Below are 14,357 nucleotides of genomic sequence, written 5' to 3' on the forward strand. Positions count from 1 at the left end.
ACTCTCTTCTTCCTCCCTCCTATTGGGCACAAGATGCACAAGCTTGAAAGCACGCACCATCATATTCAAGGACAGTTTCTTTCCCACTCTCTAATAGAACTCTCATTAGTAAAATCAAGCTGTGCTGCACTGTTTTACCTGAACTTTCTCTCCATGCTCTGTAAATGGTTATATGGTTATATGACACTATACTCTGAACTTACATTTTGCTTTACATTATTGTAGTCAAGGTTAGGTTGGCTTGCCTGAATAGCGCACCAAACATTTTTCCACAGCTGCTTGGTGCATATTACAATAAACAATTTATTTCAATTCAGTTAATCACAAAGCTTAGATATAGAGTATTCTCTTGGGAAGAAGGTGGAACTGGCATTTTAACAAATGATAACAGAGATAGGATACAGGTCTAAGAGTGATGCATCTAAAAAGTTAGTTGCTCTTAAGCTGAAAAAAAATCCCCTGGAACAGTTATGTCATATTCCAAGTTACAGAGGAAAGTAGGGGGGGGGGGTGGGGGGAGAAAAATCAGAAGGCCTGGCTATAAATCTTTTAAACATCAATAGATTGGGTGTGATGCCTGATTTCAAATATTTATTCATTATTTATTCATTGTTCAAAAAAGGTGTAGGGAGAAGAGCAGTGTTGACAAACTGGTCAGTTTAATAGCGGTGGGGTAATGTCTAGAAGTGACATATGAACAATTGCTGATCAGTAACAAATCCATACTGGCTTTTTAAAAATGCAAATGATATCTTTCTGATGTGATAGTTTTTTTTGCTGAAAAACATTGAAGGAGGAAATGGGACTGACAACCAGCCAACAAACGGTTGCCAAAGTGTTCCATGATAGACATGTCATTAACATTAATGCCCCTGGGTTAGCAAAGGGCTGATGAAGCACAAGTAGGCAACAGGATAGAGAACAGTTGTGAAAGGTCATTTTTGGATCAAGGAAATGTGCAATAGAATTCCTTTCAAAACAGTACTAGAATCACTGATTTTCTAAATGCATATTGGTGATTTGGACTGTAATTTCCAAGTCTGCAGACACTAATCCAGCTGTGGTCAAGTTTGTTTTTATATATAAAGTTCTTGGACTCCATGGCAATGCAGTGAGCAGTAAGGATGATAACAATATTCTTTAATGAGATATAAACAACCTGGTCATACGGTCAGAAAAGTTGCAGTTCAAAAATACATTTTTTGTTCAAGCTTTACAAAGAGCCAAGATTCAAAGTGTATATAAACCACGTCTTGCCTCTTTCCGACATTAAGTCCCTCAAAAGAGATGCATATTAAAAGTAATACTTTGAGAACATTAAGGGATGGCACTGTTCCCTGTTAGTGCCCTGCTGTTACAGCACCAGCAATTAGCACAACGATTCACATCCCACGCTCTCTGTAAGGAGCATGCACGCTCTCTCCACATCTGCATGGGTTTTCCGTGGGAACTCTGGTTCCCTCCCACCCTTCAAAATGTTCTTGGGCTGTAGTTTAATTGGGTGGCATGGGCTCATGGGCTGAAAGAACTTGTTATCGTGCTGTATGTCTAAATTTAAAAATGTAAATTTAAAAAAAAATTATATTTAATTTACAGCATGTGATTTAACCATATAACCATTTACGAACCAGAAACAGGCCATGTTGGCCTTTCGAGTCCGCACCGGTTCACTGATTTTGTGCGCCCTCTTCAGGCATTGGTCCCGGTAGATCTTCATTCAATAATGATGGGCGAATTCAATGCAGGTGGAATCTTATTGAAATTGAAAGCAAGATTGTGACATTAAACTGGGTGGTAGTGTGAAGTGTGAGGAGGATGTCAGGAAATTGCAGAGTTAACAACAACAAACTCAATCAGGGACTCATTTAAAGACTTGTACTCTATTGATATTTTTCTCTCTGTATTGCATTTTGTTTATTTCTTTATTTGTTGTGTACATTGAGTACATTTTTTTAAAAATCAAGCAAATCAATCACCATGGAAGCAGTTTGTCTCAAACTAAGTAAATCCTACCAATGTGGCAAAATCAAAAAGGTACACAGTTCTCCAGGTGCAATCTCAGCAACACTCCACACAAATGGAGTAAGAATTTATTTCAAAGTAAAACATGAAGGACTGTAGACACTGTGGTTGAAGTAAAAACACAATGCTGGAGAAATTCAGGTCAAACTGTGTACTTTATATAGCAAAGATAAAGATACATAACTGATGTTACGGGTATGAGCTCTTCATCAAGGTATGGAAAAATATCTTTAGTCGCCCAAATAAAATGACAGGGGAAGGGGAAGGAGCACAGTCTCAAAAACAGGTAATAGGTGGATAAGGGAGAGAGGGCACAGAAGCAAGCACATGGAAGAGGGAAGAGAATGGAAAGCTAAGGGAACAAAGTCAAGGGGTAAGGGAATGGAGGGAAAATGGACAGTAGGCTAGCAGAAACCGGAGAAGTCAATGTTAATACCATCTGGCTGGAGAGTGCCCAGACAATCAAGTGCTGTTCCTCCAATTTACTGGTGGTCTTGGTGGGATAGTACACGAGGCCATGGTCAGACATGGGAGTATGGGAGTGGGACGCAGATTTGAAATGGTTGGCCACTAGGAGATCCCCGTCACTCATGTGGACAAAATGATCCAGTCTGCACCTAGTCTCTCTGATGCAGAGGAGGACATAAAGGGAGCACCTAATGCAGTAGATCGCTCCTGCAGATATACAAGTGAAGTGTTGGTTAACTTGAAATGACTGTTTTGGGCTTCGATTTGTGAAGGGGGAGGAGGTGTGGCACTTCCTGCAGCCACAAGAGAAGGTGCTGGAGGGGGTGGGTGCAATTGATGGGAAGGGATGAGTGCCTGAGGGAGTCAAGGAGGGAGCAGTTCCTACAGAAGGCAGAGAAGGGAGATGTGTTAGCAGTGGGATCATTTTATTATATTTCATACAGCAAAAGGTAACAGGCCATTTCAGCAAAGAAGTCTATGCTGCCCAATTTACAGCAAATTACATTTTTGAACTGTGAGAGAAAACTAGATCCCCCGGGGGGAAACCCATGCATAAGTGGGGAGAACTTACAAACTCATAACAGGCAACACAGCATTCGAACCATAGTCCTAATCACTGGCACCATAAAGGCACTGCGCTAACTGCTACGCCAACTGTGCCGCTCATTTATAGGTGGTGGAAAAATGTTGTAGATGTGGAGGCTGGTGTGGTGGTAGATAAGAACAAGGGGAATCCTGTGTTTGTTTAATCTGGGGAGAGATGAGCTGTAAATGGAGGAGATGTTGTTAAGTCCCAAGTTGATGATGGTGATGGGGAAGCCACATTGTGGAAGAAGGCAGGCATTTTAGATGATCTAGACTGGAAGACTTCCTCTTGGGAACAGATGCAGCAGAGTCAGGGGATGCAGGGAATAGAATCCTTGCAGGCGACTGGGTGAGAGGAAGTGTAGTTGAGGTAGTTGTGGGGGGTTAGAGGGTTGGTAAAAACATGTCTGAAGAAGGCTGGTCTCCCGAGGCGAGAAGGAGCCAGGGAGCTCAAGAAAGGGGAGCGATGTCAAGAGTTAGAACAGGTGAATTTGAGTTTGGGTGGAAGTTGCAGTGAATGAAGTTGACGAGCACATCACAGGTGCATGGGACAGCCTTGATTAGTCATTAATATAGTGGAGGAAGAGTTGTGGGGTCTTACCTGTATGGGCTTGCAGCATGGATTGGTTTTAAAGGCAAGTGTAGTTGGGACCTATGGTTACTCCTTTGATTTGAAGTAAATGAGATGAGTCAAAAGGGAAGTTACTTGTTTGAATTTATTGAAATAATTTATTTGTTTGCCAACTCATTGAAAATAATGAGAAAACACACACCACCTCCTTAGTAACTTTGGTTGCTGCATGCTAGGTTATTTCCATAAAGTTCCTCTGAACATTAACATTTAATTGTTTCTCACTAAAATCATTTATTATTAAAAGTAAGGTCTTGGTTTTAACTATTTATACCTCATTTCAACACATCTAATTATCACCTCATTTTGCCTTTGATTGGTAACACTTTTGTCATTCAATCATTCCTGCTCTTCATCCACAGATCTTTAAATGAGTTCTAATAATGAAGAATTTATCATCAAACACATTGTACAATATACATACACTGGCACCAAAATTCTTGCTTGCTGCAGCTGAACAGACACTTGAAAAGCTATTATGGTTTTAACATAGCCACTGAGTAACAGGAAATAATTGCAAAATTTTCCGCTATAGTAGGCTGTGTAAAAAGTTCAGAATGGAAACAAGTGACTCTTTTCCATTCTGAAATTTTTCCTGCGGCAGCCCTAGACAATTTTGTGGACTGCCTGCAATCTAAAATGAACTGCGGGAGGTCCACAACAATGGACGAATGACTAGCGCACTTACCGGATTTCCGGTATTAAGTGCAAAAGGGACCGGAGGTTTCAAGGTTTAGTCTCTTGTATGTGAACGGCCACTCCGGAAGGTAGGAAAAAAAAAATTTTGAACAGAAAAAACATTTATGATAGTATACTGATTGAATTACATAAAAGACAACAAATACACAAGATATATAATTATTCACAGTAATCTAGTGTAAAATAAGTAACTTGCAATTCTGCACCGAGTCTATTTTTGCTATTTGGGAAGTGTATGATTAGTATACTAAGGAGAGGTTCACGAGTCTGTATGCTATTGGAAAGGAACAAAAGTGGAAAAACATGCGCATCTAAGTTCAAAATCAGTTTAAGTCAAGTTTATTGTCATCTTATTGCACAAGTACACCCGACAAAACAGTGTTCTCTGGTCCTCAGTGCAGAACACGTGGACACACAACAAGACATAATACACATACAGACAGACAATACATGTGCAAGACAAGTATTCATAAATACAAATAAATAAATATTGTTTCATGAATAGGAGAGTCTCAGATCGTTAATGCGAGCAGTCTCTTTAGTTGTTCAGCATTCCCACTGCTCATGGGAAGAGGTTGTTCCTCTGCCTGGTGGTGCTGGCTCTGATATTCCTATATCTCTTTTCTGAGCAACTGAAAGATAGTTGATGAGGTCCTCAATGATTTTGCACACCCTCTTCAGACAATGATCTCAGTAGATCATGTCGATGGGGTAGGGAGTGGAAGGGAGGGAGACTAAAGTGATCCTCTCTGCCACTCTTATGGTCTTGCGGATTGACCTCCAATCCATTTCTCTGCAGCAACTCTACCACACAGTGATGCCGCTTGTCAGGATGCTCTCTATAGAGCTCTTACAGAAGGTTAACATAATGGTAGCCAGTAGCCTTCTCAGGAAGTGCAGTTGCTGTTGTGCCTTCCTGACAAGTGAGAAGATGGGAGTCCATGATAAGTCACTGTTTAAGTGACTCCAAGAAACTTGGGGCTCTCCACTACAGAGATGTTATGTGGTGGAGGGTGGTCATTCCTCATCCTCGATGATCTCCTTCATCTTGTCCACATTATGACTCAGGTTGCTAATCTCACCATTTCACGAGATTCTTCTCCTCTTCTCTGTAGTGCAACTCATCGTTGTTGCTGATGAGGCCGACTGCTGTTGTGTCATCTGCAAACTTGATGACACTGTTGGAGCTGGATTTGGTGATGCAGTTGTGGGTCAGTAGCGTGAACAGGAGGGGGCTGAGCACACAGCCCTGAGGTGTGCCAGTGCTCAGCGTAATGTGGCTCAACATTCTGCTATCGACCCAAGCAGACTATGGTCTTTCTGTTAGGAAGTGAAGAATCCAGTTAGAGAGGGGTGTTGAGCCCCAGCAAGGACAGCTTCTCCACCAACCTCTGTGGAAGGACAGTATTAAATCCAGAAATGGTCAATTAAAGCATGAGGTGTCATTCTCCAAGTGGGTCAGGACTATAGCATTGATGTGGAATGGTTTCTTCTATAGGCACATTGAAATTAGTCCAGCATCTCTGGAAGGTGTGTCTGAGCATAGTCATGAGAAGAAGCTGTGATGGGTAGTTTATGGTGTGGAGTGCCTTCTTGAAGCAGTGAATCACATAGATGTCTACAATGGATGGGAGGTCAGAGCCTGTGATGGACTTGCCAATGTTTCATTAGCTTCTGCATTCCTGGGCACTTGAATTGCCAGACTGGGTTCTAACACAACCAGTCAGCATACTTTCCACATTGTATCTGTGAAGTCTGATAGAGTATTTGACAACATGCCAAATCTCCTCAGACTCCTTAGAAAGTGGAGGCATCGGTGTGCCTTCTTCACAGTGGCTCTAGGGGAGGTCTTCTGAAATTGACCTCCCAGGAACCTAAATGTTCTGACTCTCTCCACTTCCTTCCCATCTACGCTGACGATTTCTTCGGCTTCTCTTTCCTAAACCTGCCAGGGATCCAAATGTTTTCTATTTATGTTCTAGATATCCAGCTTCTGGTACTTTAAAAAAAAAACAAGTCGTAAAGTATAACCTTTGAAATTGTCGTCATCAACTTTAGTGAAGTGAATATAGAGAACTACTCTCAATTTGGTTCTGGGCCCTAATATTTCTGCTGACATACTGAACAGACACAAAATTTAGACAAAGGAGCATCATCCTGATTTGCTTGCTGTTCCAGATTTCAGCATCTGCAGTCTCTTGCACATTTCCTGAATCCCAACAGTAGCCATCATACTGTGCTGCAGACCTGCGTGTGCAATATGATCTCTGCTATGTCAAGTGGAGGGAAGAATTGACACCAAATAAAGACCGAACGTGGATCCAATCATGGCTTCTCCAATGTGGGCAAATTTAGCTGTGAAAAAACATTGAAATTGAACTCCAGCCTTTATCTCCCGTACAACTTTCTACCAAAGTGTCCCTTCTATTAAGTAGCAAACTCAGCCTTGTCACTTTTGCTAATCTGGAAACATTCCAAAGAGTGATTAAAATAAAATATTTCATCAAACTTAAGAATTTGCAGCTTTGAGTTTCTCCCTTTGGATTATTTTAATCTCAAAGATTTCAGGTAGAAGAACTATAAAATTCTGTTGAGATCTTGACGTTCAAGGGAGAATGTGGGCTGCCTCTTCTGCCCAATGAGCATTATGATATAAACAGCAGAGTATTCAGAAAAAGCGGACCACAAGATGAATCTAGACTAAGCAGATCTATAGATAAAGTCACGCTCTTTGATAATTGTTCAGCAATTTAGTTGTAGGTTTCTGGGTTGAGTTTGAAGTTGTGCAGGAAACAACAAACTACTTGAAGACTAACTGTTTTTGCTTAGATTTCGTTTAACATTAAGAATGCCAAGAGCCTACCGTTGTCATAGTATTTGCTGTGACAAAGTTCTGGTGATGCATAAAATTTTCAACATCTGAAACATTCAAAAACATGTTTGTGTTCTCCAAGGTGCAAAGAACACCCAGTGATCGAAAGTACTTCTGACTTGAATTTACCGCAATAGTGACAGAATTCTTCCAACTCCTTAAATCAGCATGGCACAAATGCAATATTGCCACATAACTGAAATCACTGCATAAAAGAATGCAGGGCAAACAAATTAGTAATCACTCACTGTAGGAAGGACAAATAATATAACAGATTTGCATTAATTGTTTATGGAATTACAAATGACATTTGTTGGCCGTTTTGCTGTCAAAGCGAAACAATTTTGCCATTTAACAAGTTCATTCCTTTGCAAAAATGAACTAATAAAAAGTTCCCTTCCTTGTTTGTATATCAACATGACGTACACAAACCAAGACTTGAAACATTTTCTCTCTGCATTGATTCCACTTGATCTGCTGACTACCTACAGCGTGCTATTTTTATTTCTTTATGCTGAGTTACCTATGACTCCAAACCAATGCTCCTTTCAAATAGTTGTTTCCTGCACGACTTCAAACTCAACCTAGACACCATAAATTGCAATTGATTGTTCCACTCTGGCTTATAATTTCCCAACAGATTACATGAAAACAACAGAGCATTGTGCTAAGTATCTTATGTACGTCAAAATAAAGTGAGTAATTTTAACATATGGTTTACAGAACTAAACAAAAAAAAAAAATTCATGTGGAGTGACAGTGAAAGAGCTGAGGGACAAGGCAGAGTGGATGATTGCAAACAGAAGATAATATTGGCCTTAAATCCTCAACGTTTTGGTGAATCTGCTCTGCACAGCTTTTCTGTTCAATAAATCAAATGTCTGCCAAAAATGGGACACTGAAAGGACTCATCAGGTCAGGCACCATCCACAGGTCAATCAATGATCCAGAAGGGAGGATATCAAGTATATCAAATGGTAGGTGAGAAAGGAGGAGGGAGCTGAAGATACTAAGTGGTGACAGGATATTTAATAAAGTGGGAAAGGGGGCAGGGGGTGAAGTGGTGAGAGACAGATAGAGGGATGCAGCACAGGAGGTGAAGGGGAAGCCTAGAGAGAAAAAAATCAAGGGGAGTAGGCTAAAAACAAGATGAAAACAGAGGTGGGGGGAAGGGGGTGGGGGGGCGTTTAATCCAAAACTGAAAAAAAATTATGTTCATGTCATTGGTTGAAGGCTGTTCAGAGGAATATGCTCCTCAAGTTTACGTCTGAACTCATCCTGGAGGTGGATGAGACAGAGGGCAGACCGGTCTATAAGAATGATTAGACTAATTAAAATGGTTCAGCAACTAGTTCTAGTTTGGACCCAGAAAGGCAGATATTCTGGGAAGCATTTGTTCAATCTACGTTTGAGCTCACCAATGTAAAGGAGGCCACCGGATACACCGAATGCAGTAGATTAAGGACAGTGTGCATGTAAAGCTCTGCCTCATCTGGAAGGTCTGATTGTGGCCCTGGATAAAGGTGTGGAGGAGATGTCAAGACAAGTTTTGCTCTTTCTGAATCAGCATACCAAGGCCAGCATTATTGATTAGTTGACAAAAAATTAAACCCTCTTAGATGCTGGGAAATCTAAATAATTAAATGAAGCTAAAATTCAATGAGTGATCATGGCAAATGCAGACTTGTAAAAACTCACTGAATTCAGAAATACCCATTCTTCCTTGCTCAACTTCTAGACATTGCAGTGTGGTTAAGTAAATAGTCCATGAATTGGCTTTGTGGGTCAACATCTTGGAGCAATCATTTGTGGACCATAAATTCTGGCCTTAACCAAGATGTCAGGATTTATGGAGTTTTTTTTTAAATTCTCTTTAAAAAATTAGTTCCCACTAACCCTAACCTTCTAAATTCAATACAATATCCCTAATTTCTTCAATTAAACTGAAACCTTCACAGTCTGAAGGTCATTCTGCCAAATCCATGATACATGACCTGAGAGGTCAATATACTTTACTGGAATCAGTGTCCAGATCTGCTCACAGTTCCACAGAAACAAACTTAACAAGAAATTTAAATAACTTCCTTCCAATAAAGAGCAGCACTACTTTTAATCATTTTCAACCATGTCCACAGCACATTATTGATACATTAGCATCGAAATGAATTGGATTGTTTATTGTCACACAACTTTATTTTGCCTGCTGTCCAGGCAAGTTAACCCCTTACTCGTGTAATGGGTAATACAATAATAAAATTATGTGCAGAATATGGCTCTACAGAGGTACAGTTGAAGTACTGCAAAGGCCATGATGAGGTAAGTTTTGCAAGATTAAAAGATATCAGAGTGGCCATTCTCTGCCCTTTCTTTGTGCAGCTTAGCATTGGAGCAGTACATGGAAGTTTCGAGGTTTTATAAAACTAAGGGAAGAAGTTAACCAAAAATTTAGGCAATGGTTTTTAATTTATTTTTTAAAATATATACAGCACATTATTAACAGGCCCTTTCGCCCCACAAGCCTGTGCCCCCCATTACACCTAATTGATCTAAACCCCACCCCCCGGTATGTTTTGAAGTGTGGGAGGAAACTGGAGCACCCAAGAAAAACTCACACAGACACGGGGAGAATGTACAAACTCTTTAGTGGGGGTTTCGAACTCAAAGACCTGATCGCTGGCGCTGTAACAGCGTTGTGCTAACCAGTTGTAATTTTGAACCACACCCTTCTGTCTTAAGGTTCAGTGTGCTATTACTGGACTCTGACAGAACTGAAAACCTCTATTACAACCTGAAAACAAAATGAAAAGCAATCTTTAATAATTTTAAGAGAAAAAAAAATCATACAGTTAGACTTAAAACACAGTAAAAGGCCTTCAGCCTGGTGAGTCTGCATTGACCATCCAACAACATTAATCCTACATCAATTACACTTTTATTCTCGCCATATTCTTAAACTCATACACTCGGGTCAATTTATAATGGTCAATTAATCCAACAACATCATGGAACATAGTGAAAACAAGAGAAACAGGTGGAAACTTGCATGGTAACAAGGAGAATGAGCAACCACCAAGGTCAGGATTGAACTCTGGTCTCTGATCCTGTGAGAGCAATGGCTCTAATCATTCCATCACCATAATGCACAGCTAGAATCAACCAGGAGGTTCACGATCACATTGAGAATTAGATTTACATTGGTAATCGCAATTACCAAAAAAAAAAAATCAACAAATTTCTTTGCTAAGAAAAAAAACAAATCAATATTCATTCCTCCAGGCGCACTGGTCTACAACTTGATTCATTTGTAGATCTCTTGCACAAAAGATCAGCAGAGAAAAAGGGCCAGCAAAAATCCAGGTACAGGACTAGGTTGTGGGACATTGCACAGAGAGAGAAAGTGATCATTGAGGTAAATTGAGTGCAGGGGAGTTGGTAGTTGAGAATCATGGCTAGGACTATGGTTGGAGGCTGGTCGTGGGTGCAGGGTCAATTTGGCATATTAAAGGATGAGTGAATCACAAGAGGACCATGAACTCAGGGTGTAGGAAAAATGAGAGCATTTAGGGGTGTGGCTGTTCAAGGAAGAAGATAGGAGAGTGCACAGAAAGGGGGTTACTGAATGGATGAAGGGGCAAACTCCACAGGTGCTGTCAAGGCCTGCTGCTGCACAACATGTCAGCAGACAGCACAAACCCCATGCATGTGTGAATTAAGAATGCTCAATAAATATTGGCCAGAAGGAAGAAGTGGTCTCCTCTGTGCTTTCATGGATCAGATACACTCCAACAACAAGCTTCTGATTTTCCAGTTTATTTTTTATTCAAAGTGAATCACAAAAATGTGTGCATGATTCAATTTCTAGACAAGCATACATAATTGAATTCACAGTAGCCTGAAGGAAGAATATTATATGAAACATTTTGTCAGTGGTATTAGAGAAATTTATTATATCTAAATGAAGAAAGGCAAATAATTCAGCATCTCAAATTACATGTCCACCAGGGGTTTTATTTTTCCATGGGAAAGTTTTCAGAGCAGTTTTTTTTTATTTGCAACCCCTCATTCCATACTCCTCCCATAATTGAAAGATCCAGCTGAAGTTTGACATCCACTGCTTGGAAAGGCCTCACATCCTAATCTTCAACCTCATTCACAACACTGACTGTTCATAGAAGATTACATGGTCAGAGTTTGATTGCCCAACCACATCCTCTCATGTTTAATACAGACACAGAAACGTGATGTTGTGAAATTAAGATAAAAGAAAATTCCAAAGCCACTTGCTATTCCCAGTCATCAGACTACAAGAAGTCCATGCTACTGTAAACTTGAACATCAGAGGGCTGACAAAAAGACGAAAAATAATTACTTTTTTTAAAAAAGCGCATTGGTCAGCCAGAAAATGTTTCATCCAAAAATCCAGCATCTCAATTCACCTTAAACTGAAAATGTTTAAAAAAAATGTGTGGAGATGGGAGGATTTAAAACAATACTTTGGAAGTCAAGCAGCTAAACAATTCCACTCAATGTATTGCTGCCTTACCTGCTGGATGCCATTCTCAAAGGCCCTTATTGCGAGGGATGCTGGTCCATCCACAGTCTTTCCGTCATCATCTGGTCCCCAGCTTGCACTGTAGATGTCAATGTGCTGGGGGTTCAGACTGAGGGATTTTGCTTCCACCATGTCTGTCACGTCCCCATCCAGCATACGAACTCCTGGGGAAATTTCAACAAGTTAAAGGTGACCTTTACACAATAGTGAGCAATTTTAAATTCTTGGGCGTCACTATCTCGGAGGAGGTTTCCTGGACCCAGCACAGAAATGGCATCGTGAAGAAACATGTCAGCACCTCTACTTCCTCAGGAGTTTGCGGAGGTTTGGCATGACATCAGAAAGTTTGGAAAATTTCAACAGATATATTGTGGAAAGTTTACTGACTGGCTACATCACTGTTTGGTATGGAGACACCAACGCCCCCAAGTGAAAACACTGCAAAATGTAGTGGACACAGCCCAGGACATCATGGATAAAACCTTCCCCACTATTAAGAACATCTACAGGTAACACTGCCATCGGAGAACAGCAGCAATCATCAAGGATCCACACCACCCAGCACATGCTCTGTTCTCACTGCTACCATCGGGAAAGAGGTTTATAGTTACCACAAGACTGGCATCAAACCACCAGGTTCAGGAACAGCTGCTACCCCTCCACCATCAAACTTACAAACTCAATCAGCGACTCATTTAAGGACACTTACTTTTGTACTTTATTGATTTTTTTTCCTCCCTGTATTGCATAGTTTATTTACATTTCATCATTTGATTACATGTGTATGTTGAATCAGTTTCTTTTTGCAATCCCAATATGTGGTAATTCTGCCTCCCCCACAGAAAACAGTATCTCAGGGTTAAAGTGATGTCATAAATCTAAAATATATCAGTGTGCATCTAGAGTTCTTCATTGCCACTGAAATAAGGAATATTTAAGATAGGTGGGGTAGTAGTAGAGGATGTAAAGAGGAAATATTAAATACTGCCATGTGGTGCTGCATGTCAGATGTACAGAGACAATATTAATTTACATAAATAAATCAATTATTTCCTCCTCAATGGAGCCCAACAAATCAGGCCACTTCTTGCGAGAGAAAAAAACAGAAAGACAATCATTACAGATGCTGGAATATTGTGTGAAGAATGAAAAGCTGGAAGGAATCAACAGGTCAGGCAGCATCCAAGAAGAGAAATGGTCACTTAATGTTCTATGTTGGGACACTTTGTCAAAGTTGGATTTTGATACTTAAAACCAGTGAAGCTGGGTTGTGGGTGGAGGGGTGGTAGAAATGGTACTGAAGATGAAAACCAGAGCAGATGCACATCTAAATGTTCATTCACTCAGGAGATCTTTCCTACCAGCCAGGAACTTTGCATTCATTGCTGTTTCTAACTGATGAGCAATGATAAATAAGATTTTTAATTCAATAATATTTCCCCTCAAAAATGAAATAACTTAAGGAATCGTCTAGCGATTAGGGAGATTAATCCTTGAGTGTTGTGAATCTTTGGAATTCTCAAAACAAAAATCACTAGGCCCTTTCAAACTACTGTGTAAAATGGGGTTAACCGGGCAATTTTCCCTGTTAGCACCCCAGTTACGCAGCAATTAGAAAGGGTCTGATCCGGGTAACCCCGATGGAAACAAACCAGGTCCCTTACCTACCTCAGAGGTTGTCAGGGAACTTTGTTAAACTTACCTTAGTTGCATCCACAGGTGATTTGAACAGGAAAATGCCGACCCGCTTATTCCAGTGACGGCAGGGCTTGTATGCACGTGTCAACAGGAAGCCAGCATCCGAACATCTGGCGGTACTTCCAGTGAGTGCTTGACGCGTAATTGCAGGGGCAGGATCCCCCTCAAATCACCTTCTAAATTTGGGGTGGGGGGGGAGGTCTACCCATTAAATTGCCGGTTTGGCGATTTAATGGGTAGATCCCCTGAAATTTAAAAGGTGCTTCCAGCACCTTTGCCCCAGTAATCGCAACTGGGTCCCAGGAGAGCTACCCAGGTGCTGCAGTTTAAAAGAGGCTACTGAATATATTCAAAGCCAAGGCACTCAGATCTTTGGACATTTGGTGACTTGAAGGTAATTGGGAACAGACAAAGTACAACAAGATTAAGTACTCGTGCCTTAACTTCTTTTTGGACATATCCCAGATACAGAGCTTACCTATGGTCTAACAAGCAAACTTTATTAGACCAAGAACTGTACTTAAAAAAAAAATTAGGAAATAAATCTTATCTGGATTTAAGGGATTGCCAGAAATCAAGGTCCTTGAATTATCCCTGGAATAGCAGGATACAGATACTGTTCGAAGTTAAAAAAAAACTTCTTCCTCATTCTTCTGACAAAAACCAAATTATTGTGGAATTATCCTAAAATATCATTCAAAGGCCTAAAGTTGGGAGTTGAAAACATTCATATTTGTCTTCCACTAGACATTTAACCCAATCTTGTTGATGCTTCTCATTACCTACATCAACAGATGTCCAACTTCAGCCACTCCTCCTCTACTGTTTCC

The 14,357-nt window shown here is 40.5% G+C and overlaps 1 protein-coding gene across 8 annotated transcripts in view; it reads right to left on the reverse strand.

Moving 5' to 3' along the window:
- pcsk5b (proprotein convertase subtilisin/kexin type 5b) overlaps positions 1 to 14,357 on the reverse strand; it is a 430,761-nt gene that overhangs the window by 279,419 nt on the left and 136,985 nt on the right. For 7 of the 8 annotated variants that reach the window (XM_069930561.1, XM_069930563.1, XM_069930567.1 and 4 more), the window contains one exon: positions 11,821 to 11,993. In XM_069930561.1, coding sequence (XP_069786662.1) covers positions 11,821 to 11,993 — 173 coding nt within the window. Of the gene's footprint in view, positions 1 to 11,820; positions 11,994 to 12,440; positions 12,512 to 14,357 lie in introns of those variants that run through there. The other variant, XM_069930572.1, reaches the window with a different exon arrangement.

This window comes from Narcine bancroftii, chromosome 1 (assembly GCF_036971445.1).
Source record: "Narcine bancroftii isolate sNarBan1 chromosome 1, sNarBan1.hap1, whole genome shotgun sequence".
Taxonomy (NCBI): Eukaryota; Metazoa; Chordata; class Chondrichthyes; order Torpediniformes; family Narcinidae; genus Narcine; species Narcine bancroftii.